The following is a 20985-nucleotide window of genomic DNA, read 5'->3' on the forward strand; positions in this document are numbered from 1 at the left end:
GTCACGGATGGGTGTGACCTGGAGCAGGTCTCCGACACGGCCATTCCTCGTGGCGTGCTTCCCGCTTGCCTGCGAGGAAGCCCGGCTGTGCCAACAAAGCCCAGTGCAGCTGTCATTACGTACGTTTCTCCACAGCAGCCACAGGGGATCCAGTAGCTTTTCACTCCCCTCGCAGTGCGGCTGCATGGCGACCAGAGGTCCCTGTTGTTTTATTCATGCAGCAAAGGGATTCTGCCCCGACAACGAACTAGAGATTCGTGCTGAACACGCCCCGCTCGCGACCTGCATGCTGACCTTCAGGGAAGGAGGCGGGTCACTGCTTTGTAACCCTTTGCTGCCGTCTGCGCCTCCGAGAGAACCAGCTCCGTGTGCCCCGGGGCGTGGAAATGGTGTCAGATGCAGCCCCGGCTGAGCACAGTTGCCTCGAGGAGCTGAGCTGAGCGAGTGGGCCCTCATCGAGTGAGAGTCGTGCAGGAAAAGGGAACCACGCCTGGTGGGGAACCAAACTGGGGTTTGTTGCACTGTGGAGTGAACGGGAGCGGCGCCTGGGGGAATCCCGGGCTGCCGCACTCAGGGGCCGTTTGCCCAGCCTGCTGGGGTGTCTCTGTGATGGCGCGTCGGGGTCCCCGCCTCCTGCACCCCCGTAGTGGCACGAACAGACTCCGCCCACCAGTAGCATAGAGGGAGTTTATTGCTTCTCCAGGACACAGCCCAGCACAGATGGAATCTGGTTCCAGGGCAGGCCTAGGATGCCTCAGCCCCCCTTGAGCTGGGGGAGTCTGGCCCCTAAATCCCAGCCCCTTTCTCAGGCTGCTTCCTCCATGATACCAGAAAGAAACTCCAAACTCTCTCCCAGCCCTGCCCCCAGCCAGGTGCTGGTCTCCGCCCTCCCCCCTTTGTCTCTCCCTGTGGGGCTGAGCCTGGATGTCTGGGTTAATCCACATTTGGGAGAGTCAGTGAGAATCTCCCATCGCAGCGCAGGGGGGCCTGGTCACAGAGCAGACAGCCCCCCACTACGCCACAGTCTCCACGCATCTTGGAAGCTCCTAGCTCTGAGTCAACCAGCTAGGTGAGAAGATGGGGAGGCAGGAAGGGGAGCTGGATACGTCGGGAGAGGGGCCAGAGAGACCTAGACTTGGAGGATTGGGCCAGAAATCTGCTGAGGTTCAATAAGGACCAGTACAGAGTCCTGCCCTTGGGACGGAGGAATCCCAGGCATTGCTACAGGCTGGGGACCAGCTGGCTAAGCAGCAGTTGTGCAGAAAAGGCCCTGGGGGTTCCAGTGGATGAGAAGCTGGAGAGGAGTCAACAGGGCGCCCTTGTAGCCAAGAAGGCCAGTGGCATATTGGGAGGCATTAGGAAGAGCTTTGCCAGTAGATCTAGAGAAGTGATTATTCCCCTTTATTCGGCATTGGGGAGGCCACATCTGGAATATCGCATCCAGTTCTGCCCCCCTCCTCTCTACAGAAAGGATGTGGACGTATTGGAGAGGGTCCAGCAAAGGGCAACAATGATTAGGGGGCTGGAGCACATGACCTATGAGGAGAGGCTGAGGGAGTTGGGCTTGTTTAGTCTGCAGAAGAGAAGAGGGAGGGGGGATTTGAAAACAGCCTTCCTGAAGGGAGGATCTAAAGAGGATGGAGAGAGCCGGAGGCTGTTCTCAGGAGAACGAGGAGCAATAGCCTCAAGTTGCAGTGGGGAAGGTTTAGGCTGGAGATTAGGAAAAAATGATTTCCCTAGGCGGGCGGGGAAGCACTGGGATGGGTTCCCGAGGGAGGGGGTGGAAACTCCCTCCGGAGAGGTTTTTAAGTCTCAGCTTGACAACACGCTGGCTGGGATGATTGAGTTGAGGTTGGTCTTGCTTTGAACAGGGGGTTGGACTCGACGACTCCTGAGGTCTCTGTCATGATTATGAGGGTTAGCCAGCAGCCTGGGGATTAAGGGGTTAACTACACCTAGCCAGGTGGAGTGGCCAATAGGAATGTAGGTGGGACTTTCAAACTGGGACAAAGGAATTTGGGTTTTTTTCCTTTCTCCTTTGTCTCTCTGGGCGAGTCCTCTGCAGCTACAGGGAGGGACAAGCATGTCTCTCTCTCTCTCTCCAAGAAACAATTCTTCACTTTCTGTAAGTCGGGTAAAGTTTAGGTAAATTCATTAGGCTTTATTGTTTTAAGGGTTGGGTCTGGGATCTGAGATCTGGCACTGCTTACGAGATGTTTGGCTTTTCTTTTTACCTAAGTTCTAGCCCATGGTATAATTCCTCCATGAGTATATTTTGTGACCTTTCCATCTGATCCTTATGCTTGCAACAGGAATATTGTTGTAAGAATAAAAGTTTCTCCTTTCTTTTCATTAACCTGGCATTGGTTACTTGTGTGTCCTGATTTTTATAATAGGGGTGAGATTTCCCAAATGATCTTTCCCCTAATCTCGTTAGCAACATTTGGGTGGTGGCAGCGGAAGTTTTATTCCCAAGATCTAGGTTAAGATTTGGGGGGAAGTTTTATACCAAAGCCTGGTAGATAAGGCTTTGGGGTACACTTGCTGGCCCCCAATTCTGCATGTATCATGCCAGAGTGGGGAAGGAGCCATGACAAACTCTGCCAGCCCTGGGGTTCTATGGCTCTCTGAACTCACAGGGAGGGGGAAGGAAGAAAGGGCAGCACCCGGATCCAGGAGCTCCATCTTGGGAGCACTCCAGGCAACCGGGCCGTTCTGGCAGGACTCCCAGGCATATCTGCAGTCACAGTGGGAGGATCTGAAAATGATTTGAAACCTGACAATGTTTTCTCCGACCTCTTCCCCTCTGGCTTGCCCAGCTTGCTGGCTTCTTTGCTGCTCCTTCCACACGAAAACCACAACTTCCCCGGCCCTTCTTTTTCACGCTTCGTGCCATGGCTGATTTTAAAGCATATGGGGAATTAGCAAAAGATGAATAGCTGGAATTAGGCAGCCTTCCCGCAGGAAGATTTATTGCATAAATAAGCTAAGTAGCGCATACAGGAACTGGCATTAAATCACAGGCTTGGCAAATCCTTCCAGAAATAAGCCAACAACCACCTTGCCAAGCAAGTGCCGGGAACCTGGCAGAATTCTGGGTACCTCTCGCGGGTTAGAAGAGCAGATTTTACACAGAATGAACAATGAGGATTTCTGAGTCTCTGTGGCGCCGTGTGTGACCAGGAGGGGGCATTGCTCACGGTCTCCCTTGTTCCAAAGTGAGCTGCCAAAGACACCAGGCCTTTGACAGGAGTAATTGCTCCTGCTGTAGATTTTGGACCAGTTCAAATGCCCGGGGGCCCAAAAATTTGAACAAGCCCTTTGGAAAGAGCAGGTGCAATAGACTCGGCTGATAATTGCACAGTTGTGCCTTGTTCTGGTTATTTGATAGACTTGCCCAATGTTTGGCAGAGCGCTGGGTTCCTCAGAACATAACCTCATGCTGACGCGCTGCCATGCAGCATTGTGGTCACTTTGCTAACTGCCCCCGGCTACAGGTAATCAAATCCTTCAGAGGTTCTAAATGAGAAGAACATAGGTGGTGGGTATAACAGGTGGGGGTTGGTTCAGGTGGGGGCGGGGTTACATACACCACAGCCCAGGGGGAAGAAAACAGCTCGAGAGCGTCGAGAAGCACCACTCTGATTGCAGAGAAACCTGAATCTTTTAATAAAACAATCACGCGACAATTACAACATACACAGCCAGCGTCCAAACTCCCCCTCAAAAGATCAAGCCACAGCAAAGACTATTAATATTCCACATGTGAGCTATCTGAAGCAGACCAGGTACCTTTAGATTCCTCTAAGTCTAGGCGTTAGTCAAAGTAGCAACTGGCAGCGCTTGGTTTTGGAAAGGGCCGCTGTCTTGTTTCAATATTCCAGATAGGAAGAGTAACATTGTTTGGGCTGCTGCAGTCAAGCCGGAGTCCGGTTTTCAGGTGGGAGCGGTATAAAGTCAAGCTGACTTCATGGACTCATGCGGATAACACGATAAGATCCTAACAAAACAAGTAATCAAACGCGGTTACCTCAGTTCCTTAAACAAACCAACAACATTTCTTGCTTTTTAATACACGGCTCCGTTCCTTTGCCTGCTTTTCCTGTCAGTGGGTTTCGTGTCAATGAACTTTCAGGGGCTTGCAGCAAAACTAGCTGTGGAAAGGCCTGACATTGTGAATCGCATTAAGGTCCAATAGGTGGATCCCCATAAGAACTAAGGCTACGTCTACATTGCACAGTTATTTCAGAATAAGCTATTCCGGGATAGTTATTCCAAAATAGCTTATTTTGAAATAGCACGTCTACACTGCAGGGAAGCCTCAAAATGAGTCCAAGGCAGGCTTCCCTAGTGTAGACGTGCTATCTCGATGTAGAGATCCAGGAGGAATAACTTAGAATGACCCTGGGGAGGGGCTATTTTGAAATGGCAGCAGTGGAGTGTCCACACAGGCCTTATTTTCAAATAGCTATTTCGGAAGAGGCGCTATTCCTCGTAGAATGAGGTTTACAGAAGTCGGAATAAGATGCCCGTTATTTTGAAACTATTTTGAAATAACTGATTCGCCGTGTAGACGCTCGCATAGTAATTCCGGAATACCTTTGCTGTGTAGAACCATAGAACACTAGGACTGGAAGGGACCTCGAGAGGTCATCGACTCCAGTCCCCTGCCTCATGGCAGGACCAAATACTGTCTAGACCATCCCCGATAGACATTTATCTAACCTGCTCTTAAATATCTCCAGTGATGGAGATTCCACAACCTCCCTGGGCAATTTATTCCAGTGTTTGACCACCCTGACAGTTAGGAACTTTTTCCTGATGTCCAACCTAAACCTCCCTTGCTGCAGTTTAAGCCCATTGCTTCTTGTTCTATCCTCAGAGGCCAAGATGAACAAGTTTTCTCCCTTATCCTTATGACACCGTTTTAGATACCTGAAAACAGCTATCATGTCCCCCCTCAATCTTCTCTTTTCTAAACTAAACAAACCCAATTCCTTCAGCCTTCCCTCATAGCTCATGTTCTCTCGACCTTTCATCATTCTTGTTGCTCTTCTCTGGACCCTCTCCAATTTCTCCACATCTTTCTTGAAATGCGGTGCCCAGAACTGGACACAATACTCCAACTGAGGCCTAACCAGCGCAGAGTAGAGTGGAAGAATGTAGAAGTAGAGCACCCTGAATGTCCTACTCATGTTGAATGGAGAATCCAGCCAGTAAGGTGAGACGTTACTTGTGAAAAATGGCATCGTCCCTGCTCCTGTGTGGTGTCACATTTAAATATTTCCTTTTCAAATAACAAACACGGTTTTTCTAGTAGCGAACTACTCTCGGGAGAAAGCAGGACTAATGATAGGGGACAGGACGCCGCCACCGTGTCAAACCACTTACTTCAATGACCTCGATGTCAGCATTACTCAAGTCGGCATTCAGCAGTCTGGGGAGAGGGATGCCTGCTCCTAGCACACCTGCAGAGAAGAGTAGAAATCAGTTGTCACTTTCCAGGCTCACAGAAATTGGAGTTGCTCTCTAATTTCTCAATTTGTTTGCAGCTCACTCAGTTGCAATTACCTTTGCTATGTTTCTTTGAAATGACCTCCCGATTCATTCCAATCAGAATAGCGTTCTCGTGTGAGTTATGTCCCCAAGATTTCATTGCTTTTGCAAAATATAGGACATGATTTTTTCCCTAGCACACAGCAAAACAGCAGCCATCCAAATAGATGTACAAAGACAATTGTGCAATGCAGTTTGCCTTTGTGTTTATTCATTCACCGACAAAATTCAATCATCTGACATGGGTCTTCTCAGCTTTAGTATAAATGAACTCCAGCAGGCTCTGCTGTGTGCTGCTAATGTAAATTGCAAACACAGTCATAAACCCTCATATCGTGCACCGTCTGGATTGAGTGCAAGTGAAGAGAGGAATGGAAAAGAAATCTGTCCTTACTGTTTATTGCTGGCAGGAAGGCAACGTCAAAAATCTTGCCAACCAGTGGCTTCCAAAGTGAGACCTGAATCAGGGACAGAAATGATTTAATGGGGATTTCATTGCCTGTGTCGTGCGTTAACATCTTGATTCAAGTCCAAGTTGATAGCTGTGAATTTGTAAGTGAATTCCAGTTCAGCGGCCTCCCTACAAAGGCAATTTCCCCAGCCTTTGATATTCACAGTCACACATCAAAAGCTATGAATGGGATACATTCAGCCTGTCTCAATTAGCGTCATTAATCCTGGCCCTACAAATGACATGTCACTGATTTGCTGTTATATACTCTGGATTCTGTTTTTTCCACTCCAACTCATTTGATGAAGTGGGTTTTAACCACGAATGCATGTTACCTAATATATTTGTTAGTCTCTGAGGTGCCCCAGGACTGCGCGTTGTTTTTAAAGTTACAGACTAACACAGCGACCCCTCAAACTATCTTCAGTTAAGCTAAGAAACAAAAATCCTCTGATTGCTCATGAATTTCCCTTCTGTCCTCTATATTAGCACACGATGGCTGTGTCTACACTGGCAAGTTATTCCGGAAAATCAGCCGCTTTTTCGGAAAAACTTGCCAGCTGTCTACACTGGCCGCTTGAATTTCCGGAAGAGCACTGACGATCTAATGTAAAATCATCAGTGCTTTTCCAGAAAAACTATGCTGCTCCCATTCGGGCAAAAGTCTTTTTCCGAAAGACTTTTGCCCGAAAGGGCAGGTGTAGACAGCATAGTTCTGTTTTCCGCAAAAAAGCCCTGATGGCGAAAATGGCGATCGGGGCTTTTTTGCAGAAAAGCGCGTCTAGATTGGCCATGGACGCTTTTCTGCAAAAAGTACTTTTCCGGAAAAGCGTCCTGCCAATCTAGACATGCTTTTCCGAAAATGCTTTTAATGGAAAACTTTTCCGTTAAAAGCATTTCCAGAAAATCATGCCAGTGTAGACACAGCCGATGTGTCTCCCCCATCGCAGGGGAAGCTGTTTTTAGCACAACATATGGAGATCAAAAGAACCCTCTTGTCTAAATGAAAGAGAGATGGAAAACTAGGCGAAGAACTGAAGCCTACAAAGCAAACACTTTTCATTGTGGAATCAATGTGAGCATTTGGGAAGTTAACGGCCAAGAATCTTCAGGAGTAGCAGCGAGCAGATTAAGTTAAGGTGAGTAATGCCTTACTCATCACCGTCCCAATAAATCCCAGCGTTAATAACACATTTGTCATAACCACGCCTTGCACACCGCAATTTACAGTATTCGTGAGATTGCTCATGGATCATCCCACAAAAAAAAAGCCCTTTCTAGAGACAATGGAACATATTGTATAAAAGTTACAGAGGTTCTACACCCTAGGTTCTACACCCTTGCATTGCTAGAGCCTGTATTGGTTAGAGCCTGGCTTCCTTTAGTAGATTACATGCATTACTGAAGCAACCTAGGCTCTTACATCGAAATTGCCAATGGAGGAGGAAGCCAAGGAGAGATCCGCCCTGCAGAAAAAGGAAAAGCGTCAAGTGAATTTAATGTTACCAGCCATTTGCACCTGTGCTCTTCTCCAAGCAGGTGCTATGTGAATGCACCCACCGGACCTCCCCTCCCGCCCCCACACCATTCCTGAACAAGGAACTAAGGATAGACACGACAAAAAGACTTTGTACTTGTCAAGACGGACACTGATCTTCAGTTTGTTGTTTTCCACAGAAAACTGGGCTAACAAGGCAGCATCCTGCAATGAGAAAACAAGGGTCAGTCCGTCTCGGGTGCTGGCGTTTGGCTGCGTGGGCTCCCGAGGAGTGAAAGCGCCGCCCATCTCAGGCCTAGAGCAGAGACGTGCAGCCCTCAATCTGCGTATCCCCGTGCAGAGGCTCTGATCCACACAGGACGGCCACCCACAGAAGCTACGTGACTGCAGAGGGGTTTCCGTGTTTGCTGGGGCTCGTTTTCAATACGTACAACGTTCAGAACACAGAGGGACTGGCGGGCGCCATCAGGCTGGGAGACTAACACCTCCACTGTTGCCATGAGCTGGATCAAGCCTTTATCTCTTTTCAGGGTCACCCTGGGAGTTTCAGAGATTGCAACTTTCAGCAGCAATGGGAGCGACTCAGGGAACCTCTGGCGAACCTGCGGAAATTCCAGGGGAGAGGTGAGCAGGGTTTAACACTGAGCCCACGTGGTTTATTAAATCCCAGTAGGTAGGAAGTCCATGCAATGCAGCTAGATTCCTTTCAACGTATAGAGTCAAGTATCTAAAAGGGTGTTACAAGGAGGAGGGAGAAAAATTGTTCTCTTTGGCCGCTGAGGACAGGACAAGCAGCAATGGGCTGAGACTGCAGCAAGGGAGGTTTACATTGGACATTAGGAAAAACTTCCTACCTGTCCAGGTGGCTAAACACTGGAATAAATTGCCTAGGGAGGTTGTAGAATCTGGAGATATTGAAGAGCAGGTTGGACAGACGCCTGTCAGGATGGTCTGGATGGTGCTTGGTCCTGCCGTGAGGGCAGGGGACTGGACTTGAAGATCTCTCGAGGGCCCTTCCAGTTCTAGAGTTTTGTGATTTATGATTCTATGAGCCATGAGTAAACCAGCCAGATTCATTATTGCTTTACATCAAGTGTAACTCCATTGATGTCAATGGATTCAATCTAGAGCCGTGATGTCCAACCAGCCCTACAGTGGCTACTGCTATAGCGAACTAGCCACATTCAACCAGCCAAATAACCGCTTGTGGCTAGCGTGTTGGATACCACGGATCTAGAGGGAAGCGGAGGTGAACCAGGCCTGGTGAATGCATCAGTCATCAGATGGTGGAATGTAGAGTATCGACTCCTGACCTCAGGAGCGGGGCCGGTAACGGTCTTATCATGCCAGATGGGGCAGCTCCATTGGGCCACCAGAGCAGCACAAAGGGACCAGCTCAGAAATCAGGCTTGAGTCCACTGTGATTTGGACTTTAGAATCTGATCCAACGTCCACCGAACTCCTGCCACTCACTTTCGTGAGCTCTGACTCAAGCCCCTAAGCAGAGGCTGAAGGATAGCTTGCAATCAGCCAGCTAGAAGGAGAGAGCAGCCCTGGGGGTGGGCGTGCTCACTCCAATTGTTTAGCCCTGCAAGACAATTCCCTGTTGAGATGTAAATGCAGCTCATGCCGGGATGGGGACGGAATCCAAGGTGAGGTTATGTAAATCCAATTCAGCCAGGGCTGATGGAGGATCGGTTGTTAGACTGGAATGTGGTGTATTGTAACTAAGTTGTCTGTTGTGGGGTCACAAACCATGCTACCCCCAAATGTAGGAACTGAAAAATATGACACCAGTGCGTGCAGGAAAGACACCATCGTTGTAAGGGATCTCAGATGAACAAGCCTCTCCCTTTCAGAGCCGAGTGAACTGATTTGGGGGGAAGGGGCTTGGGCCAGCCTGCTTCGTGCCAGCCGGGTGTGAGCTGTAAGACTGGTTCAACCTGTCTCCTTCTCCCCTGTTGTAAGGATAGACCTAAAGCAGACTCCAGCATTAGTCTTTTTGTTACTCCAGTAGAAGCTGGAATCTTTTTGCCAGCCTAGGTGATGGCTAAAGAGTTGAAATCAGTAAGAGCTGAAGTCACTGGTTTGCCCTGGAGCCAGACCCATTGTGGCCAGCAGAGTGGCTGGTGGGGATGGCCGATAGGAGAAGCAGCAGGCGGCCAGCAGGGCAGCTGGAGAGAGGAAGTGGCGGGCGGCTGGCAGAGCAAGCAGACCACAGGAGCAGCACAAAGATGGCCTGGCCTCAGGCTCAAGGAGTGGAGTCATCAGGGTGACGTGTCTGGGTCTGCACTGAGTGGACAGAGCTGTTAGTGGGGCATTTGAAGTGGGGTACGGAGAAAGTTTGGGTAGGTGAATGGGATCCTGACATTGTTGGATTAGTGAGCCTGAGAGGCAAAGGACATTGCTCAATCCCTTTGAGCTGGGACGGTTACTCGTGGGGAGTAATTTTCATTAAAAGTGAATCCCTCTTTCATTAAAAGCTTCTTTTCTACGCTCAGACTCTGCTTGCGAGTGGGGAAGCGTGGCCTCTCAGAGGTGCCCCGAGGTGTGTGAATTTCCCTGGCTACTGGATATGGGCTCAAGCTGGTTGTGTGTGATGGATGAAAAGGGACCCCTAGATATTGAACCCGGCCCTGGCTTCTGCCGGCGCTACCTGGCAGAAGGGCTACACAAGGAAGAGCAGATCTTTCTACCCTCCCCACCCCCCCGATACATTTATGGCCTTCATTGCCGGAGTACAGGTTGTAAAGTACAGCGAGAGAACTCACTAACCGCGGGAACCAGGGCTCCTAAGGTGGCTGTTGTCAGCGGAGGAAGCTCAGGAAACTTTGCCAAAGAAAAAAGAAAAAGAATTCAGTGAATTGTGCCCATCACGTGACCAGGCTCTACACTTTTCTTGGCAGCATTCACAACACATCTGGAGCATTTGTCATTTCTCCGCCTACGTCAGTGTCATTCCTGCGGATTGATCATTCGTGGCCAAAACCGTGCGACTGGGCTCCGAGGTTCTACCCCCACCACCACAGCCTCCCCTCTCTTTTACTTCTACAGCTAAAGAGGCAGAGGCCGGTCTGCTACTCACCAGTCCGTCAGAGATGTCTATAGTAAAAGCCCCTTCCTTCTGCAGGAGAGAGATTAAGGACTCAAGGAAGTTGATAGAGAGTCCGAGCTGGGAGGAGGCAGTCTGTGCCATCTGGGGCATTGGTGGCATCGGTACCCTCGGTGGCATGGAGACATCTTCTGCTTTGCCCAGTGGGTAGTCAACAAGGCCTCCTCCTACCCCCTGAACTATAGTCTGAAAGCCCAGGAGAAAGAATTACACGCTTTCTGAACTCTTGCACATTTCAGTACATTTGGTTAGAAGTTGACCTGTGTGCCCTGAAAGTTGAGCACTTGGCCACCCAGAAGAGATTCAAATGCTGCTCAGCTGACTAGCAGAGCACCCACAGCCAGCAGTGTTTCTCCTGGTGGTGCACATCCACACATGCCTCAGTGCACAGAACAAAATTTATTCCACCCATGGATGGAAAAAATGAGAGGGAACATTGGGAGTGATATGAAATACCTTTACATGCAACTAACCCCAGTGCAAAGTGTGCCAGGTGGCTAGTCTACCCTCTCCCTCGAATTTTATCTATTAAAAACAAGAGAGTGTGAACAGCTGGCTGACCCAGGGCCTGATCCTGAGCCATTCACGTCAATGGGGGGTTTCTCCAAGGACATGCCCTGCAGCCATTGTCAACACAGTGAACTGTGAATTCCCTGCCCAGAGCTCAGTGGGGTCCCCTGGTATCCCCCGCCCAACTTGCTGGAGAATCACTCACTGCAGTGACACGAAACCTCACAGCCCTTGGCTGGAACAGACTCACATTCAAATCTACTTCCAGCAGCTGGCCAGTTACTAGCGGGAGGCTTGACACCGCGTACTGGAGACTTCCCAGCACGCCCAGGGGCACCAGCGCTGCAGTGAAACAGGAGGAAACGAGGACTCCTCAGCTGGGTGGGGCCGTAACTCCTCCTGCCCGCACCGCTACCTCCCACCCCTCTCCCTGCACGCCCAGGCGCCCAGGCCATGCTGCGAACCCAGACTAGCACGTGGCACCGGGCAGCTAGTCCGGATGGATGGAGGCTGAGCTCCCGGCATGCCGGAAATGGAGGACGACTCCTGCCCAACCTCCCCTGGACGCCACCAGCCCGGGGGAGGCTGGGGCCAGACCCAGAGAATTCTGCAGCTTGAAACTGAACGAAGCCCGGGACTGTCGGGAAAAGGGATATTCAGCTACCGTCTCAGCTGGGAAATCGTGCTCCCGGCTTTGGTGAGTGCAGCGGTGCTGGGACCAGGGGAGAAAGGCTGGGGAAAGGGAGGGATCTGGGGGGACACACAGGAGACACTAGCCCCGTGGGAGGTAATGCTTTGCCCTAGGCCTGCCCCATCTGCCGTGCGCAGGGCCTGGATTTCCATGCGCATCTTCTGCCCCCAGGGCTCCTGGCCTCCTGCAGGTCTGTGTGCAGCACGAATAGCCCGAGGGACCCCAGAACAGCCCCGGGGAGAGAGAAGCAACGGCCCTGCCAGGAACTTACAGTTCACGAGGCCCAGCTGGTCATTCACAAGGCCCAGGGCAACCTCGACCACTGGGCAGAGCTGCAAGAGACAAGACGCTTCCGTGAGGCCTTCCCAGGCGCACGCTCGCCGGGAACGCAACTAGCAAGGCGACCACGCGCCCCGGCCAGATCAACCCCCTTCTGTGCAGGGCCAGACGCGGCTCCGCAACGGGTCAGTCGGCATGGACGAGCTCACCGGAGCGATCTCAGCGGAGGGGGCCCCTAGAGCTGGCTACGCTCCGTCCCTGTCCCAGGGAAGAGCCCGGTCATGTGAATTCCAGATGGGCCATGCCCGGGAGTTCTCAGAGGCCCCTCCACCCAGCCAGGAAGTGTATGCAGAGTTAGGAACTGCGTGAGTGCAACAGGCATCAGGACTCTCGCCCAGCACAGCGGATCCGCGCCGGACAGGAGCAGAGTTAGGAACCGCGTGAGCGCAACGGGCCCCAGGACTCTCGCCCAGCACAGCGGATCCGCGCCGGACAGGAGCAGGGTTAGGAACCGTGTGAGCGCAACGGGCCCCAGGACTCTCGCCCAGCACAGCGGATCCACACCGGACAGGAGCAGAGTTAGGAACCGCGTGAGCGCAACAGGCCCCAGGACTCTCGCCCAGCACAGCGGATCCGCGCCGGACAGGAGCAGGGTTAGGAACCGCGTGAGCGCAACAGGCCCCAGGACTCTCGCCCAGCACAGCGGATCCGCGCCGGACAGGAGCAGAGTTAGGAACCGTGTGAGTGCAACGGGCCCCAGGACTCTCGCCCAGCACAGTGGATCCGTGCCGGACAGGAGCAAGGCCCGACCAATTTCATGGCTGTGAAAAACACGTCGCAGACTGGGAAATAAGCCCTTCCCGGGCAATCCGACGTCCCCTTGTTCCCAGCAAAGTGGCTCCCTGCTCCGGCTGGGCTGGGGCGGGACAGGATTGGTTCACCCCCTGCACAGCTGCCCGGGGAACGGGAAGATCAGACCCACCTCCAGGAATCTCCTGTAGCTACCAGAAGCTCTGAGGTGGCTGCCTTCAGCATCCAGCAATCCCATAAGCCCCCTGAAACTGGTGTCTCCCCCCCACACATGCACAGTCCGCTCTGGGGTTGGGACCCCCCAGCATCATGTCCTGAAATTTCTCAAATCCCATGGCAGTGAAACTGACCATCATGGACCGTCGATTTGGTATTGCTCTAGAGCCTGGCCCACCCTGCATCCCCAGACTTCACAGACCAGCGCTGGGACATGCACTTAGCAGACTTCTGCCCCCTCAGGCTGGTGCTCGGTTCTGTTCCAGCCACAGACAGGAACGGGGCAGGACTGGGGCTGTGGGGCCCATTTTCATAGACTCCCTCAGTAAATTTGCCCCCTTCTGATCCAGGCTTGATCTAAGCTCCGAGTTTACCAAGGGAGGGAGGCCTCCCACCCATCTTGTACATTCTCTGGGAGTATGTCTACTCAGCAGAGTTTTTTTGGAAAAACGGCCGTTTTTCTGGAAAAATGACACTTCCGTCCACACTGCAATTGCATTCTTTTGACAGAGAGTTGATAGACTGCAGGGGGTTTCCGACAGCGGTAAACCTAGGAAGAAGCCTTTTTCTGAAAAAGCTCTTTCGGACAAAGGCGTTTGTGGATGGGGAAGAGGGTTTTTTTGAAAGAAGAGGCCCCCAGGAAAAAGCACTGGTGCCATGCTGGCCACTCCATCCACAGTAATCACAGCTGAAATGTGAGATCACGTCCACTCAATGCGGCCGTTATCTTTCGAAAAAGCACATCGCTTTTCCACTGCGCTTTCGCTGTGTGGACGCTCTCTTATGAAACATGTTTTTCTGGAAGATCTCTTCCGAAAAAAGCTTCTTCCGAAAGAAGCCTGCAGTCTAGACCAGTGTTTCCCAATTTTATTTGGCCACGGAACCCTTTTAAACTCAAAATAATTTTGCGGAACCCCTAACAACAGTCTAATATATGGAGCTGAAAAAGGAGACCACAAATAAGTAAGGATAATAATAAACAAATGCTAAACAGGGTTATAAGAAACTAAATGTTGAATTGCACATATTTAAAAACAAAATCACATGATATTAATTATTATTATTTTTAAAATCGTACAATGCTATTGGAATGGAATTTTCTCGCGGAACCCTTCTTTTCACTTTGCGGAACCCCAGGGAGCCACGGAACGCCATTTGGGAAACACTGGTCTAGACGTAGCCTGAGGTAGAATTAAAACTGGACCCAAACCAAAACTCTGGCCCCCAAGTCCCTGAATGGGGGCTTATGGAATATACGCCTAGGTTGGGTGTCTGACATCTGGGTCTGGATGTTACAGCTCGACTCCCTCTCTACCGGCGATTTATTTGCTGCTCCCTTTGTTCACACTAGGGAGTCTGAAGGCGAGTCAAGGCGCAAAGGCTGGGAGAGGGCCCCTCTTGACATTGCGTGGCAGTCACCTGACAGACGGTACAATAGTTGCTTGTTTAAGACGGACTAAAGGGACTTTGGAGTGCGGCTTCTCGTTGGCTTACCAGCTCGGGAAGCAGTCGGTTAAGGACCCGCGCCAATAAATGATCCACAATCGGGAGCAGGCTGAGCAAAACAAAGAACAGGAGGGTGAAAAACGTTGCTGAGGAATCAAAGTATCTCATTGGACAACAGAACTGTGGGTGACTAGGCCCCGGGGACAGGGCAGCCGGTGAATATAGGCCGACTTGGCCGTCTCCTAGGGCACCGCCTTCAACGGGGCGCCCAATGATGACGTCACGCCATTGAGGGGCCGCGCGGGGGGGCACCGATTGCGCGTTCCGCCTGGGGCATCAGCTGCTGCAGCCGGCCTCTGGCCGCCCCTGCCCGGGGAGCACGGTGTGGGTCTCGGGAAGTGACAGCCTGGCAAGGAGACAGTTGTAAAATGCAGGTAGTTGCTTTGTGGAGGTTCTGGCTGTGAATGCTGAGATGAGGCAGACTCTCACCCTAGCCGAGTGAAGGGGAGGTTTGCGACAGAGCTTGCAGGACTAAGTTTTAACCTGTGTAAAGTGTGAACATCTTTAAAAGCAACTACCTCGTCCCGGAGGGGACAGTGCTGCCTGTGTGAACGGTGCGTTGCAGAACACAATCAAATCTACCAACAGGACAGGAAAGAGAAGAGCAACTGAAACGGGTAAAGGTCTAGCGAACACGAGCGATGAGGGAAGACTGAAGGAACTGGGCTGGTTTGGTCTGGAAAGGAGAAGACTGAGGGGGGACACGAGAGCGGTTTTCAAGTATCTAAAAGGGTGTCACAAGGAGAAGGGAGAAAAATTGTTCCCTTTGGCCTGAGGACGGGACAAGCAGCAAGGGGCTTAAACTGCAGCCAGGGAGGTTGAGGTTGGACGTTAGGAAAAACTTCCCACCTGTCAGGACGGTGAAACACGGGGATAAGTTGCCTGGGGTCTCCATCCCTGCAGATATGGAAGAGCAGGTTGGACAGACACCGGCCAGGGATGGTCTAGATCAGGGATGAGGAACCCACAGCTGACGGGCCGGCTTGCCTTGAGCTGGGCTGTGAAGCTCGGGGCTCCCCGCCGTGCTCCTCCCTCTCCCCCACGCCCCCTCAGCAGGGTGGGCTGGCGTTGGCGCTCCAGCCAAATGGTGAGTCTCCGAACCTTGGTGCCCCCTTGTGGCCGAAGCGCCACCACTGGCTCCCCACTGGGGGGGAGCCCCAAGCCTGGCAGGCCAGACCAAGGCAAGCCACGTGTGTGGGCTCTGCCCGGCAGGGGGAAGGAAGGGGTCCTGGTGGGGGAAGGGCTGTCCCTGCACTCACCTGCAGGCGTCACCTGCGTCGCTCCCATTGGCCAGGAATCGCAGCCAATGGGAGTGTCAGGGGGTAGCACCTGCAAGAGGGGAGTGGCACAGAGCCACCTGTGCCCCCGGGAGCTGCGTCAAGTAGGCACCCTGATCCCCTCCCCCTCCTGCACCTTCCCGGACCCCGCACCCCCAGCCCCCTCCTGCACCCCCCCTCCCAGACCCCGCACCCCTGCCCACTCCTACAGCCTCCCTCTCTCCCGGACCCTGCACCCCCAGCCTTACCCTGCACCCTCCCCCTCTCCTGGACCCCGCACGCCCAGCCTGCTCTTGCACCCCCCTCTCTCCCGGACCCCGCACCCCCAGCCCCCTCCTGCACCCCCCCTCTCGGACCCCCCACCCCCACCCGCTCCTACAGCCTCCCTCTCTCCCGGACCCCGCACCCCCAGCCCCCTCCTACACCCCCCCTCCCGGACCCCACACCCCCGCCCGCTCCTACAGCCTCCCTCTCTCCTGGACCCTGCACCCCCAGCCTTACCCTGCACCTCCCCTCTCCCGGACCCCGCACCTCCAGCCCGCTCCTACAGCCTCCCTCTCTCCTGGACCCCGCGCCCCCAGCCCGCTCCTACAGCCTCCCTCTCTCCTGGACCCCGCGCCCCCAGCCCGCTCCTACAGCCTCCCTCTCTCCTGGACCCCGCGCCCCCAGCCCGCTCCTACAGCCTCCCTCTCTCCCGGACCCCGCACCTCCAGCCTTACCCTGCACCCTCCCCCTCTCCCAGACCCCACACTCCCAGCCTTACCCTGCACTCCCCCTCTCTCCTGGACCCTGCACCCCCAGCCCGCTCCTGCACCCCCCCCTCTCTCCCGGACCCTGCACCCCCAGCCTTCCGCTGCACCCCTCTCTCCTGCCCAGGCCCAACAACCCCACCTCCATCCATCCCGCTCCTGCACACTGAACCCCTCATTTTTGGCCCCACCCCTGAGCCTAGGGGACCTCACAAAATCTGCAAGGCTTGGGCCCCTAGAAAAGCCTCAGTCCCCCCCCCCCCCCCCCGATGGGGCTTGAGCGTGAGATGTCTTTTTTTTCCTTCTTCTCACTTGGGGGGCCAGGTCAGCGAGGTTTTTATTTTCTTCTCGCTTGTGTGTGTGGCCCCCCCCGACTGATGTTTCGGTGGCTCAGTGGCCCCTGACCCAAAAAAGGTTCCCCGCCCCTGATCTAGATGATGCTTAGTCCTGCCACAAATGTGGACAGGATGGGCTCGCAAGTTCCCTTCCAGTTCCACAGTCTATGAATCATAGAATCATAGAATCATAGGACTGGAAGGGACCTCGAGAGGTCATCGAGTCCAGCCCCCCGCCCTCAAGGCAGGACCAAGCTCCGTCTACACCATCCCTGACAGATGTCTATCTAACCTGTTCTTAAATATCTCCAGAGAGGGAGATTCCACCACCTCCCTTGGCAATTTATTCCAATATTTGACCACCCTGACAGTTAGGAATTTTTTCCTAATGTCCAATCTAAACCTCCCCTGCTGCACTTTAAGCCCATTACTCCTTGTCCTGTCCTCAGAAACCAAGAGGAACAAATTTTCTCCTTCCTCCTTGTGACACCCTTTTAGATATTTGAAAACCGCTATCATGTCCCCCCTTAATCTTCTTTTTTCCAAACTAAACAAGCCCAGTTCATGAAGCCTGGCTTCATAGGTCATGTTCTCTAGGCCTTTAATCATTCTTGTCGCTCTTCTCTGTACCCTTTCCAATCTGTGAAATGTGGAAGGATTTCCAAAGGGACTAACCGGAGAGTCCCACACACCACCCCGCAGCAAGCGGGCAAATGCCACTTTTCCAAAGCTATCGCTGTCCTGTGACTAGATACCAACTAACCCCCAAATACTGGGCTTCTTTCGTCTGGTCTTATAATTTGGGTTTATTTAATCTGAAGAAGAGAAGAGTGAGGGGGGATTTGAGAGCAGCCTGCAGCTACCTCATGGGAGGTTCCAAAGAGGCTGGAGAGAGGCTGGTCTCAGTGGAGGCAGATGGCAGAACAAGGAACAATGGGCTCAAGTTGCAGTGCAGGGGGGAGGGGGGGTGGGTCTAGGTTGGAGATTAGGAAAAAACGATTTCCCTAGGCGGGTGGTGAAGCGCTGGGCTGGGTTCCCGAGGGAGGGGGTGGAATCTCCATCCCTAGAGGTGTGTAAGTCCCGGCTTGACCAGGCCCTGGCTGGGATGACGGAGTTGGGTTGGTCCTGCTTTGGGCTGGGGGCTGGACTCAGTGACTCCTGTGGTCTCTGCCCGCCCCGGAGTTCTATGATTCTATGTTGGGTTTGTTAATTGCACATGGACCTGAGCGGCTTAACGAACCCCAATGGCCGCTAGCGCACGTGCGATTTAGGCACAAACATTTCCAGACGTGCAGCTGCACTGCCCAGGCGCACGCCGGCCGGTTTAAAATACCCCGGCACCTACCCTCGAAGGACCCTGATTTTGATGCCATCCAGAAGGGTGTCACAGTTTTCAAGCACCAGCCTGGGGTAACCGGTCCCGTCCATGGTCAGCCTGACGTCCGACGTGATGTTCACTTCCACCGCGATGTCCAGCAAGCCCAGGAGGCTGCGCCGGCGGCAGAAAGCAGGGTCAGGCTAATGGAGGCCCCCACCTGGAGACCGGGGGGCTGTCCCCGGCCAGCGCCCGCCTCCCGATAAACGGTTTGATTGTGGCCCCCGCGGCCCCCACCCAGGGACAGATGTGCTCCCTGCAGAGTACAGGCCCTCAAGCCTCCAGCTGCCTGGATGCGAAGGGGACGACAGGCGCTTGCTGCCTAACATAGCCCCACCCTGAGCCCGCCTCCCCCTGGCAGGGGACCCTCAGTCCTTAGCCTGCTGAGGGGGCTGCCAGGGCAGAGCATGCTGCTCCCGGGGCCTGGAGGCCAAACTCGGAGTGCTCTTCCTCGGCCCGCCTGCTCCATCAACGCCCGTCCCACGTCGTAAGAACATCAGAGCGGCCAGGCTGGGTCAGACCAAAGGCCCACCCAGCCCAGGGTCCTGTCTGCCCACCGTGGCCAGTGCCAGGTGCCCCAGAGGGAGGGAACCGAACAGGGAATGATCAAGCCATCTCTCTCCTGCCATCCATCTCCACCCTCTGACACACAGAGCTAGGGACACCGTTCCTTACCCAGCCTGGCTAATAGCCATTGATGGACTTAACCTCCATGAATTTATCTAGTTCTCTTTTAAACCCTGTTACAGTCCTAGCCTTCACAGCCTCCTCCGGCAAGGAGTTCCACAGGTTGACTGTGCGCTGTGTGAAGAAGAACTTCCTTTTATTTGTTTTAAACCTGCTATCCATTAATTTCATCTGGTGGCCCCTAGTTCTTATATTATGGGAACAAGTCAATAACGTTTCCTTAGTCACTTTCTCCACACCACTCATGATTTTATAAACCTCTATCCTATCCCCCCTTTGTCTCCTCATTTCCAAACTGAGCAGTCCCAGTCTTTTTAATCTCTCCTATATGGGACCCGTTCCAACCCCCTCATCATCTTAGTTGCCCGTCTCTGAACCTTTTCTAATGCCAGTATATCGCCCCTCAGCTTCTGCATCACTTCCCCGGAGCGAGACCCGCGACGGGTGACTGAGAACAGCGAGCAGGCCACAGGAGTGGCCCTCCTTGGTCTCAGTGGGGTGCAGCAGCTTGTTCCCCCCACAGACTCCCTTGTGTGTCCCCCTTTCCCCCACGCCTCTTGTGCACGGGGGCACCAGGGCCCTGCATTTTGTATGCCTCCCCCTCCTCCCTGCACTTTCGGTGGAGCCACCAATCCCGAGTTGTGCTCCGTCCCTGCTCCTCACCCGCTTCCAGAGCTGTGCTTGTGGCTGTTCACGCTCTGGGAGGGAGGGGAGGCGCAGGAAGTGTGGGGCTCAGGTGCCCAGACACATGGGGAGGGGAGCAGACAGGGGAGTGCAGGGGGAACCCCAGTGAGCTGCAGGTTGCCCATCACCAAGTGAGACTCCGAGCTCCTCGTGTGATTCAGAGACACATTTCACTGCCCTGGAAGCCGAGGCTTTCCCCAGGAGCCTTGCCCCCCGGCCATGCCCAGCGGGGGGGGACGGTTTTACTGGCGGTCCCACGCGCATCCGACTCACCTCTTCCCGTTGAGCGCCACGCGGGTGTACAAGTCCAGGCGGAGTCCAACCCCGGGCAGGAGCCGCACGGACACTTTGGGGAGTGTTAGCTCCACAATCCTCAACCTGCGGGGTGCAAAGAGCGACCGTGACCGAGTGACTCCCGGGGCGGGGCGAGTCTGGAGACACGGCTGAGCACCGGCGCGGGCACACGGAACCCGCGGCCCTTCTGCTCAGAGCCTGGGACCAGAGGCGACACCGTTTCGAGACACGTGGCTCCAGGTTCCGCTGGCGCCCCCTCTAAAACCAGGCTCTTCAAATGCTTGCACAAGGTTGTCAGCGATGCCTCCAGGGCAGAGCAAAACCGGGTAACCCCCATCAGTTAAAAATGCCTCTCCCGAGGGAATGCAACTGCCGATGGAGACCGAGCTTTAAGCTCACGGCAGGGCCAAGCACCGTCTAGATCCTCTCTGACAGGCGTCTCTCCAGCCTGCTCTGAAATATCTCCAGGGATGGAGATTCCACAACCCCCCTGGGCAATTTATTCCAGTGTCTCACCACCCAGACAGGCAGGTTTCTAAGCCAACGAGGTTTTAACTCCGGACCTCGCGGATTTTCCCTCCTGCTCCGGAGCCGATTCCATTCCAGCCCGTGACTGTGCAGCGGCGTGGTCCTTACCCTGTGAGCCCCTGGACCGTGCTGAGCAGCCCTCCTTCCCCAAGGACACCGAGCAGGCCTCCTCCTCCAAGGACACCGAGCAGGCCTCCGGCCCCGAGCAGTCCTCCCGCAGCACCGCCGGGGAGTGTCCCTCCAGCAGCCACGGGTAGGCCTCCGGCACCACCGTTTATCGGGCCTCCGGCATGCGCGCCGCCTCCACCGCCACCAAGCAAGCCCCCTGTAATCCCGCCAAGCAGCCCACCCCCACCGAGCAAACCACCGGTGATCCCATCGAGCAGCCCACCTCCATCACCTCCACCAAGCAACCCCCCGGTAATGC

The 20985-nt window shown here is 53.9% G+C and overlaps 1 protein-coding gene across 1 annotated transcript; it reads right to left on the reverse strand.

The window, feature by feature from the left end:
* Nucleotides 1-3676: 3676 nt before the first annotated feature.
* On the reverse strand, nt 3677-20955 carry LOC102452508 (BPI fold-containing family B member 4). The gene is made up of 15 exons (XM_075901544.1): nt 20943-20955; nt 20667-20883; nt 20010-20114; nt 18336-18479; nt 14618-14678; nt 12090-12150; nt 11378-11469; nt 10591-10803; nt 10281-10334; nt 7937-8107; nt 7642-7709; nt 7431-7473; nt 5951-6014; nt 5392-5468; nt 3677-4000 (listed from the first exon to the last, which is right to left on the reverse strand). Exons 1-15 carry the CDS (start codon nt 20953-20955, stop codon nt 3977-3979), a joined length of 1407 nt encoding a protein of 468 aa, XP_075757659.1. The 3' UTR covers nt 3677-3976.
* Between the last annotated feature and the right edge of the window lie 30 nt (nt 20956-20985).

Source organism: Pelodiscus sinensis, chromosome 18 (assembly GCF_049634645.1).
Source record: "Pelodiscus sinensis isolate JC-2024 chromosome 18, ASM4963464v1, whole genome shotgun sequence".
NCBI lineage: Eukaryota > Metazoa > Chordata > Testudines > Trionychidae > Pelodiscus > Pelodiscus sinensis.

Excerpts from the sequence above, each read along its gene's own strand:
- LOC102452508 (XM_075901544.1), bottom strand. Across the intron at positions 6,015-7,430 it reads CCTCCATTGGCAATTTCGAT|GTCTCACTTTGGAAGCCACT; the intron begins GTAAGAGCCTAG and ends TCCCTGATTCAG. Across the intron at positions 4,001-5,391 it reads CTGACATCGAGGTCATTGAA|GATCTTATCGTGTTATCCGC; the intron begins GTAAGTGGTTTG and ends TTGTTTTGTTAG.